The sequence below is a fragment of the Aotus nancymaae genome, unplaced genomic scaffold (genome assembly GCF_030222135.1).
Source record: "Aotus nancymaae isolate 86718 unplaced genomic scaffold, 86718_ANA_hifiasm-v0.15.2.pri h1tg000046l, whole genome shotgun sequence".
NCBI classification, from domain to species: Eukaryota; Metazoa; Chordata; class Mammalia; order Primates; family Aotidae; genus Aotus; species Aotus nancymaae.
The window spans coordinates 6,420,269-6,436,049 of record NW_026988460.1 but is presented as its reverse complement, the minus strand read 5'-3'; the positions used below and the strand labels follow the sequence as shown (position 1 = coordinate 6,436,049).

Here is a 15,781-nt window from a genome sequence, read left to right as displayed (position 1 = left end):
TTTTTATTTTGAACCCACATCCCGACTCAATTTCAGTGCTAACGGGGGTGTCTATCTGGTCTCAGGGCATGAGTTAATCACAGGTTGCCATAGAGATATCCCTAGTTTCCTCTTCATGGCTTCTTCAAGTCCAGGAATCGTCTTGACGATGCCCACTCCAGGCTAGAGTTCCTGGAAGCTCTGCACAGTGGCATCTGCACAAACACAACCACTGCTACTCCTGCTCCGGGGTCCGGCCGCCTTCCCAGATCCCCGTTCGTGGGCAGGCTCCCCCTGCTCTCCGGCCCACAGCCCCCTCTGCTTTATGAACTTTTCCTCTTCTCTCCTTCCCCGGTGCCTGGAGGAAGCACTCCCCTGCCCTTCCTTCTTCCAAACATTTGTCCACCCACGTCGTCTCAGTTCCCCTACCAGGGACTTCGGGAGTTTAGAATCATGGACCAGGGAACGTGAGAGAAGAGATTGACGGGCCTTTTTTGCTTCTCCTCTGCCACATTCCCTAAGACAGGGAGCATCAACAGTCTGCTTGAGAAAGGGGAAAATCCTACCAGACAAAAGAATATAGGGTGACAGTGACCGATCGCCTGGCCACCTCCCTGTTCCATCACCTGCTCATGTGCCTCTTTCTCCCAGACTGTGAGGCCTGCAGTGTCCAAGATCCTTATATTGTCAGCACGTGGTATCTGGCTCATAGTAGGTACTTCATAAATAGCTGTCAAGACTAAAAATAAAAGTAGGAAGAAGTCTGCTGACTCCTGAATGCATCCCGACAACTGTCTTCCTAGTTGTGTGACCTTGGGCAAGATACCCTACCTCTCTTCTGTTGGCAGGAGCAGCAGGGAGGAGAGGCTCTGAAGAGGAGGTGAGGGATGTGGTGCTCTTCAAAGCTCTGCAGGCTCTGAAGAGGAGGTGAGGGATGTGGTGCGCTCCTGAACTTCCCCCTTTCCTCAGCCTTTTCAGATTCTGGCTCCATTTTACCATCTTCCCTTCATGCTTCAAGTGGCCCCAAACTTTTATATCAGATGCCTCTCCCCCTTGCAAAGCTATTTTGTGTATAAATAGATTTTTGCCCTTCCTCCTCCAGATGGGCCCCTGTCCTTCCTTCAGTTAACAACTTTCAGGATTCTTGAGTTCCAGGGATTCGGTTTGTGATGAAGTACAAGGAACTGGAAATTCTGGTTGTGCCACACCCTGGCTGTGGGGTTGGATCAGTGTCTAAGTCTTAGTTTCCTCATCTGGAAGATAGGAACGATGATAACTGACTCACTAGTTCCTTCAGAGCCTGGGCTCTGGAGCCCAAGCTGCCTCGATTCAAGTTGCAGCCCAGTCACTTTCCAGATGTGTGACTCAGGGTAAATGACTTGCCTTTTCTGCTTCTTAGCTTCCTAACTTATAAAAGGGGCACTGTAATATAATCTACCTCATATGGTTATTGTTAATATTCATTGAGTTATTAGTTCATTAGTTAACACCTAAAGTGCTTAGCACCTTGCCTGGGTAAGCACTCCATATATGTTGGTTATTATTATGTCATACGTAGCCTCTCTCTTGTTTTTGTTTTTGAGACAGGGTCTCACCCTGTTGCCCAGGCTGGAGTGCAGTAGCATGATCTCAGCTCACTGCAGCCTTGACCTCCCTGGCTCAAGCGATCCTCCCACCTCAGCCTCCTGAGTAGCTAAGACTACAGGTAACACCACCATGCCTGGAGAATTTTTGTATCATCTCTAGAGTCAGGGTTTCGTCATGTTGGTCAGGCTAAATTTCCTTTTCTTATAGGGATACCAGTCAGATTGAGCTTACCTAAATGGCATTATTTTAACTTAATCACCTTTTTAAAGACCCTATCTTCCGATACAGTCACATTCTGAGGTAGCCAGGATTAGGGCTTCCATATATTGATTTGGGAGTGGGGGTGGGGACACAGTTCAGCTCATAACAATGTATACATAGACCCTAACATTATTAGATGTTCCTGTGGGTAAGTCTCTTTCTTAACCTCACTCTTAATGAATGTCAGAATATTTAAGTTCTAGGGATTCCATTTGTGGCATAATAGAGAGAATCTGCAATCAGAAAAGCAGGTTTTGAAGTCCAGGTAAAAAAACTGGTCAGTTGCAGGAATGAACTTGGGCGAGTTACATACCCGCCCAGTGTCCGTGGTAATTCACACAGAGGCAGCTGTGAGAGGCAACAATGTATGCGAAAGCCCTGTGTTTCTCCCTGCCCCCGGGTTTTTTGCCTCTGAACTAAGACAGTACCAGATGGACGGTCTTAACTCTTCATTCCATCTTCAACATTCTATGACTCTGACTCTAAGGGTGGAAATACAAGTATCAAGGACAAGCTGCTAGTAGCTGAATAGAGTGGTGTGTGCCTGTAGTCCCAGATACTAGGGAGGCCAAAGCAAGAGGATCTCTTAAGCTTGAGTTCGAGACCAGCCTGGGAAAAATAGACTCCTGCCTCAAATATAAAATAATAATAACAATAATAAAAGAAAAAGCTGCTGGGGAAGCAATTTCTGGGCCCAGGACTTTAATAAACATTGCAGAACTGTCTAGGTACAGTGACTCATGCCTGTAGTCCCAGTGCTTTGAGAGATGAGGCAGGTGAATTGCTTGAACCCAGGAGTTCAAGACCATCCTGGGCAAAAGGATGAAACCCTGTCTTTATAAAAAAATACAAAAATTAGCCGTCCATGGTGGTATGTACCTGCAGTCCCAGCTACTCAGGAGACTGGGGTGGGAGGATCACTTGTGCCTGGGAGGTCATGACTGCAGTGAGCTGACATCGCACCCCTGCACTCCAGCCCTCGCAACAGAGTGAGACCCTGCCTCAAAAAGCAAACAACAATAATCACAATAACAACAAAAAACAGAAAAAAAAATTATGGAACAAATGAAGGAAATCATATCACAAGGAACCACTCACCTGCATATTCACAAGGCCCAAACTAGAACAGGGCCAAAGTTCATCATTCATTCCCTGGGCTCTGGCACGTGTGGCTGGACTGCTTTGGCAAAAACTCACAGGAAGACAGGCCCGCAAACTAGGATTGAATAAAGGAAAGTCCCTGTCCCAACAAATATTACATTCTACTGGATGAACCAGGCCAACACACACACACACACACACACACACACACACACACACACACACAGTCTCCATCAGACAATGCCAGGTTATGCTAAGGGTGTAAAGAAAGATAAAGCAGGCTGACGGTGGCAGTGACTGGCGGTTATGCTATGTAAGATGTCCTAGTCAGGGACGTCTTCCCTGAAGAAGGGGCATTTAGCAACCACCTGTACCATGAGAGCAATGGAACCGTGGGAATATCTGGGGGAGAGCAGAAAGAAAGGCCCTGAGGAGGGGCCAGGTTTGGGAGGGAACAGCAAGAGACCCGGTGGCCTAGAGCTGAGCTGGGGGTGAAGAAGCCAGGGGTGTCTGAAGTTAGCAGGCCTTGAAGGCCAGGGTCAAGATCCTGGATTTTCATCTAAATGTCATGAAGGTCAGAGGAGTTTGAGCAAGTGGATCATCAATATCTTTTTTTTTTTTTTTGAGACGGAGTTTCGCTCTTGTTACCCAGTCTGGAGTACAATGGCGTGATCTTGGTTCACCGCAACCTCCGCCTCCTGGGTTCAGGCAATTTCCTGCCTCAGCCTCCTGAGTAGCTGGGATTACAGGCACGCACCACCATGCCCAGCTAATCTTTTTTTGTATTTTCAGTAGAGACGGGGTTTCACCATGTTGACCAGGATAGTCTCGATCTCTTGACCTCGTGATCCACCCGCCTCGGCCTCCCAAAGTGCTGGGATTACAGGCGTGAGCCACCGCGCCCGGCCATCAACATCTTAAGAGGATCTCTTGACTGTGGTTTTGAGAGAAGACTTTAAAGAATCACGGTAATCATAAAGCTGATGGCCAAATATTTCTTGCTCTCTACCTGCTGGGCACATGGTGGCTTCCTGTTTATGCTTCCTGTTGTGCAGAGTGGCCATGAGACTCTGACCGATGAGTTGTGAGCACGGGTCACTGTGTCACTTCCAGGTCAGGCAGCTCGTTGCCAGAATGAGTGCCTCCAGAGCTCCTTTACAGCCACCGAGGATGTTCAAACTGGATGCAGCTTAGAAAGCCTGGGTCTCTGTGCTGCTATCACAAAATACCCAAGACTGGGGAATTTATAAAGAATGGAAATTCATTGTCTTACAGTTCTGGAGGTGGGGAAGTCCAAGATCAAGGTGCTAGCATTTATTGAGGGCTGCTCTCTGCTTCCAGAGTGGCACCTTGAACACTGCATCCTCCAGAGGGAGGACTGCTGTGTCTTCACATGGCAGAAGGCAGAAGGGCAAAGAGGATGAACTTCCTCCGCCGTGCCCTTTCGTAGCAGCATTAATCCATGCATGAAATTAGAGCCCTCACGACCTAAACACCTCTGCAAAGGCCCTACTTCCCAACATTGTTGCATTGGAAATTAAATTTCCAACACATGAATTGTGGGGGACACATTCAGACTATCACAGCCTAGGTCCAAAGAGTGAGGAGAGACAGGGTGAAAGTGTTGACCTGCAGACATATGGCTTCAGCAAGAAGTCCCTTTAATCACTTTGATGGGATAAATCACGAGGATTTGGGAGTGTTACCACAGCATAATCAAGAATATCCTGACAGTACAGAGTGCAAGAAGGGAAGCCTAGAAGTTCTCCTCTTTTCAGTTAGAAGGCTGAGAAGTAATCCTAGGTTGGATTGGAGTGACAGCAATAGAGATAATGGAAAGTGGTCAGATTCAGGATATATACTGAAGGTCACGTGCAAAGGCTGGACTGATGTAGGGTATAAGAAAAAGAGAGAAGTCAAAAATAACTCCAAGGATTATGGCTGAATAATTGGGTAAATTACTGAGAAGAAGAATACTCTGGAAAGGATAGGATTATTTGCAGTGCCAGGCACACAGCAAAGCTACAAAATGCTCGTTCTTATGGTTATTACTTTAAGAGGGGAAGGAATATGGAATGTAGATGCTTGGGGAACTTTTCAATCCAGAGTTATTGAGATGTAACTTACATACAGTAAAATTTGCTTACCTTTTTTCAGAGACAGGTTCTTGTTCCGTCTCTCAGGTTGGAGTGCAGTGGCATGATCATAGTTCACTGCAGCCTCGAACTTCTAGGCTCAAGCAATCTCCCTGCCTCAGCCTCCTGAGCAGCAAAATTTATTCTTTTTGGTGTACAGGTTTGAGTTTTGACATATGCATTCTATCTTGTAAGCCCCTCCATAGTTAAGATGTAGACAATTTCCACTCTCCACATTCTTTTTTGCTGCCACTACTTTGTAGTCAAATCCTCCCTCCACCCCAACCCCTGGCAACCACTGATCTGTCCTCTATCCGTTTAATTTTGCCTTTTCCAGAAAGTTATGTAAATGGAACCACACAGTATGTGACCTTTTGAGACTGGGTTCTTTCACTTAGGATAATGTATTTGAGATTCATCCACGTTGCATAGGTCAGTAGTGTGTTCCTTTTAATTGATGAGTAGTATTCCATGGAATAAATGTGCCACAATTTGTTTATCGTATCGCCAGCTAAAGGGCATTTGGATTGTTTCCAAGTTTTGGTGATTATGAATAAAGATGCTATAAATATCTGAGAACAAGTTTTTATGTGAACATATGTCTTCATTTCTTTTGGTAAATCCCTAGGAGTGGGATTGCTGGCTCATATGGTAAGTGTATGTTTAACTTTATAAGAAACTGCCAAGCCAAACTGTTTTTCCAGAGGAACTGTACCATATTGCACACCCACTGGCAATGTGTGAGGGTCACCACATCCTCCCCAGCACTTGGGATTGTCAGGTGTTTTTTTTTTTTTTGTCATTCTGACGTGCAGTGGTGTCTCTGTGGTTTTAATTTGCATTTCCCTAATGAATAATGATGCTGAGCATCTTTTCATGTACTTTTTGTGCATTTGTACATCTTTTGGTGGAATGTCCGCTCACATCTCTTGCTCATGTTTTCATTAGGTGGCTTGTCTTCTTATCACACAATAAAAGCTCTTCATATATTCTAGATATAAGTCCAGATATGTGTTTTGCAAATATTTTCTCTATCTTTGATTTGTCCTTTCACATCCTTAACAGTGTCTTTGAGAGAGCAGAAGTTTTTAACTTTGATGGTGTAGAAGCTATCAACTTTTTCTTTTATGGATCATGCTTTTTGCTTCATATCTAGGAAACCTTTGCCTACCCAAGGCCACAAAGATTTTCTCCCATGTTTTCTTCCAGATGTTTTATAGGTTTAGGTTTTACATGTTGGTATATGGTAGAGTTTGAGTTACTTTTTGTCCATAGTGTGATGTATAAACGAGGACAATTTTGACTTGTGATATTTCCTACTGTGGAAGAGGCAGATTAATGAAACTTCACATCTCTGATAAGCACGTGCACAGATGACATTGTAAAATGTCACCATGTTACAAAATCTGGTAAAGGTTAAAAGCAGATGGTCAGGGAAGTTCCACCTCGCTCTGACTCCAGCGTGCTTCTTTAGAAGTTAATCCTATCTTCAGCATTAGTCTCCAGATGTCCCCAGTGATACCAGCACAAGCCTGAGACTTTAAGTGAAAAGAACTGGGTTCTCCCCAGTTCCTAAGACCCTCCAGCTCCAGGTAGGTAGTTGCTCCAAGCAATAGTTTTCTTTCTTAAGCCACTGAAAGAACATTCTGTGCAAAGTAGGGCATTAATTCCTAGCGATTAGGATTGACATCTTAACCTTTCTGGCTTCACTGCTTCTCAGGTGGTTTTTTCAGTCACATTGTGATACTGTTTTCTCCTTCCTCTTCCCGTCAATCACATATAACTCCGAAAGCTTCATTAAGGTCATTTAGGTCTTGGTGCCCTTAAAACATCAAGGATAAAATCAGCAAGGGGAGAGAATTGAGAAATCAACACCAAATTGCCAACTGGTAATTTGGCCAATTGAGGACATTTTAGGAACGGCAACTACCACATACTATTGCCAGCATTCCATTAAAGAAGGGATGCTTAAATTACCCAAACCTCTGAGAAAAGAAAAAAAGTGAAAGAGCATAATCTCAGAATAAAAAATAGTCTTTCCCAAGAATCGACCATTGGTAATTTATCTGGTCATAGAAAGTACTCATATATTTACCCCTTATTTTTCTCATTTCACTGCAGATTGTTGAAAATCTTACCCCAGACCACTGTGTGGAACTCAGACCATAAAAAGGTGTATTATGGGTGGGGCCGGGGTAAGCACTGATGTGTTTGGAGGAGCCTTTTTTCCTCACTTGTTTATAATACCTTCATTAGGGATTCCTAAGGTTCAAAGTCCTGGGCTTAGTGAGTATTCAGGTTTCCCTCTGGGGAGTAGCACTTGAAAATTTAAAGGCTGGAGGAAGCCGAATTAATAACTTTCCAGACCTTCCCATTGGCAAACCTCAGTGGCTTTCTCTTCCTTCTTGAGCTTAAGAAAGGAGGGAAGCCCACCCAAGCTGCCCTTCGTGGTCTGAATCTGGGCCATTTTAAAGGTCCTTCCACTACTTCCCCTCCCCCAAGGAGTCTGCTTCTCCCAGCATCTAATTCATTAAGGCAGACACTGACAGTCCCAGGAAGACATATTCTAGGTAAACCCATCAATGGCTTCCATCCCATTCAGGATAATGACCTCACTCCCAACTCACTCCCTGCTCTGCCATATGGATCTATCCAGCGCCTGCCTCTCCAGCCTCATTTCTCCTCTCTCACGGGACCCTGGCCACAGCTGCTTGCCTTTAGCTCCTCCAGAGCACCAGACCCCTGACTGCTTTTGCCTTGTTTTCTTGTTGGCAACTTACACTTTTTCAGGGGAGCTCCCCCCTCCCCCGACATTGGCTACATCAACACCCTCCCTCTCTTACCACCCTCTCACCTCTCATCTTGTATTTTGTCTTTGTAGCAATTGTCACAATTGTAATTACTTGTATACTGTCTGGCTCCTCAACTAGGAGGTAAAATCCAAAAGATTGGGAATGAAGTCTATTTTGTTTATCTGATCTCTCTTTCCCTGGCACTAGCGTGATCGCTAGTTCCTGCTCAATATATCATTAAATGAAAGAGATTCTTTTCAACGAATGTACACTAGTCACTGTTCTAGGCACTTGATATATACTAGTGGTGGGGGGAAACACAACAGAAAAACAAAATCCCTGCCATCATGAAGCATATATTCTACTGGGGCAAGGATCCGCTTAAACAAGGTAACTGAACTGTGGGGTATGTTAGAAAGTCTCCTCATCATAAGAGCCAAAAGTAGAGTATGGTAAGGCGAGGAAAGTAGAGCACGACAGAGGGACATGAGACATCAAGTTGTGGGTTGGTATATGAAATCTTTAGATTGGGCCAGGTGCGGTGGCTCATGCCTATAATCTCAACAAATTGGGAGGCTGAGGCTGGAGGATGGCTTGAGCCCAGGAGCTTGAGACCAGCCCAGGCAACACAGCAAAACCATCTCTCTACTTAAAAAAAAAAATACAATAATTAGCTGGGTGTGGTGTTACATGCCTGTAGTCTCAGCTACCGGGGAGGCTGAGGTGGGAGAACTGCCTGAGTTCAGGAGGTTGAGGCTATAGTGAGCTGTGATCATGCCACTGCACTCCAGCCTAGATGACAGAGCAAGACTGTCTCCAAACAAAAACAAAAACCCAACACACACAAAACATGTAGACTGGGTGAGCAGGGAAAACCTTACTAAGGATGTGACTTTTGAGTTAAGACCTGAAGGAATTGAGGCAGCTGACACTGAATGTGGGTACCTGCGCAAAGAGCATTCCAAGCCAAGGAAGCAGTGAGTGCGAAGGCCCCGAGGCCCTGAAGGTAGGGAACTGTTTTAGGAACAGCCAAGAAGCCGGTGTAAGTGAAGCCAATGAGGGGAAGGAAGTCAAAATAGACTTTGAATCTGTCTTACGCATCCGTAGAAACATTTATACCGAACATTTCTTGGCCAGTGCTTCTAACCAGCATCTACACTAAAACCATAGGTTTCAAATAATTTTTTTCCTCTTTGAAACAGAATCTCACTCTGTTGCCCAGGCGGGAGTGCAGTGGCATGATCTTGGCTCACTATAACCTCTGCCTCCCGTGCTCAAGTGATCCTCCCACCTCAGCCTTCCAATTAGCTGGGACTATGGGCATGCACCACTACGTTTGGCTAACTTTTGTATTTTTAGTAGAGACAGGGTTTTGCCATGTTGGCCAGGCTGGTTTTGAACTCCTGGGCTCAAGTGATACACTCGCCTCGGCCTCCCAATCAAATAATTTTTAAAGCAGTAGAATCCTTTCATCAAATGAAATATGAAATGGAGGTTCAAGGGAGGAAACAGAGGAGCAGGGGTGGGCTGTGAACTCTCACTGGTACTCTCACTCCACACTGGTCCAAGACAACACCTTAGAGGAAGATTAGTTCCCCACCCAGCTCAGCCTGCAAACCCCCACTCCAGAATGACAGTACGCTCTGCCTACCGCCACAGCACTCTGGAGCACACTGTACCAGAAGTAGTCCCATTTGGCTCTTATAACTACGAGGAGACTTTCAATAGAAATTTGCCTCCAACATCTGAATGAAATTAGAGCCTCTAAAGTTACATCCACATGGTGACCCTTGGGTCTGATAAGTTCCTAGAGATTAGTTCTCTACTCTGAAATTATTTTTTCTTAAACATATTTTTAAAAACTTTCTTTTTTGAAAATATAACACAAGACAAAGATACACAAAGATATACTAAAACAGTCACTCTCCTATGGATAAATTACAGTTTATTTGCAATGGAATTCAACACACTTAAGCAAACAAACAAAAATGAACTAGTGATGTAGGCAACAAAGTGGATGGATATCACAAATATGTTGAGCTAAAGGCAACAGTCTGACACAAGAGTACAGACCATATGACCTCTGCATATGACCTTAAAGAATAGGTAAAACTGGCCGGGTGTGGTGGCTCATACCTGTAATCCCAGTACTTTGGGAGGCCGTGAAAGGGGCTGGATCATGAGGGCAGGAGCTCGAGATCAGCCTGGCCAAGATGGTAAAATGCTGTCTTTTTTTTTCTTTTGAGACGGAGTTTTGCTCTTGTTACCCAGTCTGGAGTGCAATGGCGTTATCTCGGCTCACTGCAACCTCCGCCTCCTGGGTTGAAGCAATTCTCCTGCCTCAGCCTCCTGAGTACCTGGGATTACAGGCATGCGCCACCATGCCCAGCTAATTTTTTGTATTTTTAGTAGAGACGGGGTTTCACCATGTTGACCAGGATGGTCTTGATCTCTTGACCTCGTGATCCACCCGCCTCGGCCTCCCAAAGTGCTGGGATTACAGGCGTGAGCTACCGCACCCGGCTGGTAAAATGCTGTCTTTACTAAAAATACAAAAATTAGCCAGGCGTGGTGGTAGTGGGCGCCTGTAATCCCAGCTACTTGGGAGGCTGAGGCAGGAGAATCGCTTGAACCCGGGAGGCAGAGGTTGCAGTGAGCTGAGATTTCGCCACTGCACTCTAGCCTGGGCGATGGAACAAGAGTCTGTCTCAAAAAAAAAAAAAAAAAAAAAATAGGCAAAACAAATCTTTGGTGACAGAAGTTGGAATTGTGGTTACCTAAGTGAGGGATGACTCACTGAAAGGATAAAATGTTTTATATATTGTTCTAATGGTGGAAACAAGGGTGTAGATGTATGCACTAAGCTGCAGTGTGAAGATTTGTGTATATTTTATGTATAGAATAATAACAAAGTCTCCTTTCCACTACGTATGGCTTCCAGCTACCTCCCCGGAGGCCACTCTTCTAGTGGGGGTTTCTTAGTGCCCCATTTCTTTCACGACCTTCTTGCCAGGGGCAGAGTCCTGGGAGCATGCCAGGGAGACACCAGAGGCCAAGGCTGCTCCATGGCCTGCTGCACTGGGCCACGGCTTGTGTACATGCCCTTTGGCTTTCTATGGCCCTTTTACCCCTAGAACCCCATCCCTCTCTCTTCCTTCTCTCATCCCTCCCCTAAGGAGGCAGCTGTGGAATTGAGGCCTGAGAGGTTGCTGATCCTAGCTAAACAGTGTTGCTCCTCCTGGCCCTCCAGGGTGTGCCAGCCTGGAGAGGACACTGCGTGCTGATCAAGTTTATTGTTGACACATTCCTTCCCTCTTTTATTCTCTCCCTTCTGATCCCTGGACTGATCCTAGGACTTCTTGCTCCCTGGGTGTTCAGTCTCAGGGAGCTTCCCAGTCGCTAGCCCTGGTGTGCTTCCCTTCCCTGGAACAGTCCTGATAACAACCTATTTTGAATTTGCATATAAACCAGGTTGAGGCTCTGTCTTATCTCCTACCCCTCCCACCCCTGGCCCCAACTCTAACCATCATTATAAGACTCCGTCCCTCCCCCAACCTGGGGCTTCAGCCCAGTTATGTGTCTTTTATCTTATCATCTGGGGTTCTCCTCCTACCAGACCTCCCCTCCTGAGGACAGAGGGTCCTGACACTTTCAAGTCAATTTGGCAAGCGTTTTTAGAACAGGGCAGAAAGTGAAGGGCATTACTTGTTCCTCGCTTTCAAAAATCTAACGCAGGGGAAATGGTGCACAATTCAGGCCCAGTTATAAAAGCTCTTGATACCCAATATCTTGTCTTGCTCCTTCGTAAATGCCAAGCATCCATTAGCGAGCTTTCCATGCATGATTTCTCTGAATTTTCAAAACAACCCCGGGAGGCGGATTAGCCCCATTTTGGAGATGAAGGAACTGAGGCACGAGGTTTTAATGCCGGCAAGTGGTCGCCAGAATTTGAATAGCAACTTCCCTAAGGAAACCCCGTATTTAGACTTTGGGGACGAGGAGGATCCCAAGAGGAGTCCGCTAGCAGAAGCTCAGAGTCTGGCCTGGGGCATTTAGTTATGCCACACCCTTTCTGCACAGTTCTCTCCCGCGTCAGGGGCCTGACAGGGAGGGGGCTTCGGGCCAGCGTCTCGGCTGAAGGCAGGGACTTCAGAAGAGGCAGATACAAAGCTCCGCGTGGCAGAGGAACAGAACGGTGTGGGGAAACGCGGTCCAAAGGAGGCCCTTGTCGGCCCCCAGGGCACTGCAAGCCTCGAGGCACTGCGAACGGCGAGGCTGTTGCAAGCTCCCGCGGCGCGCGCAAACTGCGTGGAACTACTTCCCCCGGGCGGCTTCGGAGTCGGGGTCCCGGCAACAGCCCCATGGGGCTGCCGTGCGGGGCCCGGAGCCAGTTGCCAGCTCCCGGGCGCGGCCACGTGCGCCCCGCCGGGCTTGCACGCTCCGCCGCGCCGGGCCGCGGGGCCACCAGCAGGCACGCGCGCCCCCAGCGCGCACACACACTCCCGGGCACGCACACCGACGGCCCGGCCCACGTCCGCCACGCCCCGCCTTCCCCCGCGCCCCGCCTCCGCCCTCTCGGCGCCGGCCGCCGCCCTCCCATTGGTCGCACGGAGCGTGACGCGCGGCGCCCGGCCCCGCCCCTCGTCAGTCACTCGGCGGAGGCGGCGCTGGCGGGGACTAGTCTCGTCCGGAGACTGGCAGCGGCGGCGGCGGCGGCGGCGGCGGCCGGAGCTCGAGCCCCAGCGGCTGAGGGCGGGCGGGCGGGCGCGGGGGAGGGAGGGGGGCCGGTCCGCGACGACTCCCCGGACGACGTTTTTCCTCCGAGCGGCGCCGGTTTCGGCTTGGGGGGGGCGGGGGTACAGCCCATCCATGACCATGGGCGACAAGAAGAGCCCGACCAGGTACCTGCTCCGAGCAGAGGGGGCGGAAGGGGAGGGAGGGCTGGGGGCGGGCGGGGGCCGGCGACGACTAGGCCCCGGAGCCACCCGGGGCGGGGGGAGGCGCTGCTAAGATGGAGATCCGGGGGCGGGGGGAGGCGGCGGGCGGTGGCGGCGGCGGCGGCGGCGGCGGGAGGCGGTGTCGCTCCCGCTCGGGGCCGGCGGCCGTGCGCGCCGCAGCCATGGCGGCTCCTCCTCAGCCGCCCTCCGCCGCCGCCGCCGCCGCCACTCCTCCCAGACAAAGGGAGATTTAACCAGGTGGGGAGGGAGGGAGGGCGCGAGCTTGGGAGGGGATAGGGAAGGAGCCGGCCCACTCCCCGCCGCCGGCCTCGGGCTGCCCCTGCGCGCCCCCTCCAGATCCGGCCCGCGGCTCCCCTCCCGGCCCCCCCAGCCCCACGCTCAAGTCCACAAGTCCGCCCGCTTCCTGCGCCCGCCGCGGCCCTTCCCGGGGCGCCGCCGCCACCGCCTGGTGTGCGAGGCTATCCGGCCCGGGCCTGGGGCTTGCAGGGTGCCGGTGGGGGCGCCCCGTTCCCTTCCTTGCTTCCTCATCCAGTTCCCGGAAAGGATGGGTGGGTGGTCGCCCGAGCGAAGTTTCCAGCGCTGGATTCCTGCGAAATTAGACGGCTCACCCGCGCCTGTGTTTTGCTGTCTTTTCCCCGTTTTCCTGCTCCCTGCCTCTTTCCTCCCCTTTCCCCCACTCCCCACTCCTCCCAAGGCCAAAAAGACAAGCGAAACCTGCCGCAGACGAAGGCTTTTGGGATTGTAGTGTCTGCACCTTCAGAAACAGTGCCGAAGCCTTTAAATGCAGCATCTGCGATGTGAGGAAAGGCACCTCCACCAGGTACTTGAAGATCTATGTTACCTTTTGTTAAAGGACTTTTTTTTTTTTTTTTTTTTTTTTAAGTAAGGGAGAGGGTAGTGAGCCTTACTTTCTGCCCTCTTTCCAACTTGTTGATTACGGCTTTTTTTTGCTTTTGTTTTTTGCGTTTGGGGGTGGGTTGTGTGTGTTTTTGAGTTGAGTGTATTAAGTGTTGGGTGAAAAGCCTTGTGTTCAGTAAATGATTTATGGGAGGGAATTTTTCCAGGTTTTCATCTTATTTCAAACAGACACTGGATTTATTTGACACTTGTGTCTATTGGCTTATTGGCATTGGCTAGGGAAGAGAGGAAGCGGTAGTGCTATCGCTATGGATTGTAGGACATAAACCTTTTTATTTTTGCCATGTGCAGAATGGTTTTAATTTGCCTGTCCCGAGTTATTTTTCTCTTGTCTGAGAAATTTGAGTGGGGGGGGTAGTAAGTAAGACTGGCTGTGCTTTTCCTGTCTTGAGCTGCAAATGTCTGTTATTTTCTTGCACTTGAAAATAAATGTCGGTATTTGATAAAGTAAGTGCATTTTGTGGGAGGCTGAGCTGTCAGTTTTTTTTTCTTTGACTGGTTTATGTAGGGTGGTGATGGGGGACGATTTTGTAAAAGGGTGAAATGAGCAGTGACTGTATGGAAGTTTGTGTTTAAAGCTTTATTATGTTGAAAGAAATGTTGGAAGAATTACCTTTCATTTTTACTAAGGTAGTAAACTGCATGTGATACTAAACCAAGTTGAGCTACTTTAGATTTAACATTCATATATACTTGGATAAAATGTCAAGAGTGATTTTGTAGTCTTCCGGTCATCTTTTAACTTGTGTCTGGAATTTGTTTCAGTGGTGTTAGAGTTTGAAGTTAAACTGTTCTTGGTGTCATTTAATGAACACACATTGGGGGTGTGTGTGAGAGACGGTTGAGTTTTCGGTGGATCCTTTAGAACATTACAGTTGGTTGCCAAAAGTCTCATTTCATCAGGTACTTGTTTTTGAATTGGTGACGTTCCAGTATGACTGTGTAGTAGTACTTCACAGTTCCAACTGGATATTGTTCTTTGATTAGATGAATGTGTCAGGTTAAGGTTTCATTGGTTTATTTATACCTGGGATTAAATAGGATTATTGGGCAACCTAAAAGAGCAACTTTGGGATTAATTGGCCTACTTACTGGTTCCGTGAATTCCACTACCTGTTTGCATAGAGACCTTTGAATAAAAATACTCAAGAACTAAAAATACTACCCCATAGGTTGTTTTAAGTACATTTTTGTCTGTGTATTATCATGGAAGGTATTTAAAGTAAAAAACATCAGTAGTTTCATAGATTTTGTTTTGCTGTCTAAAATAGGGAATTCCATAAAATCTCGTGAAAGTTTTCAGAAACGTATTTGTTATTTAAAGCAATAGCGATTGTATATTATTTATGAGTAATGTTTTTTTACATGTAGAATCCCTCAGAGGCCAAACCTCTTTATTGTGGTTTTGCTTTGAGTGTTACCGTAGATGGTGTTCAAGTAAACGACTAGGAAGCTCCTAAGAACTTGAGAATCTTACTGGTGAAGAGAAACATAAACCAAATTCAAAAGTTTATGTCTGATTTATTGCTGGGAATCATTATCTCATAATGAAATGCATTTCAGTTTTTTGGAAGCACATGGAAGGTTTTGACTTTTAAAGACAACATATATGTTTAAAGTTTTTTTGACAGCCGCAGATGACAGTTGAAACTTAGTTTAAAAATATTGAATTATTAACAATGAAAATATTTTAGAGTCTGTTCAGGAACAAGAAACACGTTTACTTTAAGGGTGTTTGAGTAATTTTCTGATGTCATTGAATAGGATTTGAATACAGATTTAACAGGTCTGAGGACTGAAAACTGTGTCCATTCATGACCGTCTTAGCTAGGCCACAGTTTGTTTCATTTTGGTTATTGTCAATATTTTGGTGTTTTTGATCTATTCAGAAGTCATCATTGGTTGGAATGTAAATGACGTTTTGGTTTTCCTACATTATGAACAGGTTTTATGTGGAGAAATGAGTTTGACAGGTTTTCATCCTGTCCTATCTTGTGTATTAAATTGTTGGTTAATCTCTTTGTGATACTGGTTACTGTCATTTTTTTTC

At 47.1% G+C, this 15,781-nt stretch overlaps 1 protein-coding gene across 1 annotated transcript in view; it reads left to right on the top strand.

Annotated features, from left to right (window-relative positions):
* Nucleotides 1-12,534: 12,534 nt before the first annotated feature.
* The window catches only part of RYBP (RING1 and YY1 binding protein), a 77,283-nt gene continuing 74,036 nt past the window's right edge, over nucleotides 12,535-15,781 (top strand). Inside the window, exons 1-2 of the mRNA XM_021666763.2 lie at nucleotides 12,535-12,756; nucleotides 13,508-13,633. Of these exons, the coding sequence (XP_021522438.1) occupies nucleotides 12,725-12,756; nucleotides 13,508-13,633 (158 nt within the window). The 5' untranslated portion in view covers nucleotides 12,535-12,724. The remainder of the gene's footprint in view (nucleotides 12,757-13,507; nucleotides 13,634-15,781) is intronic.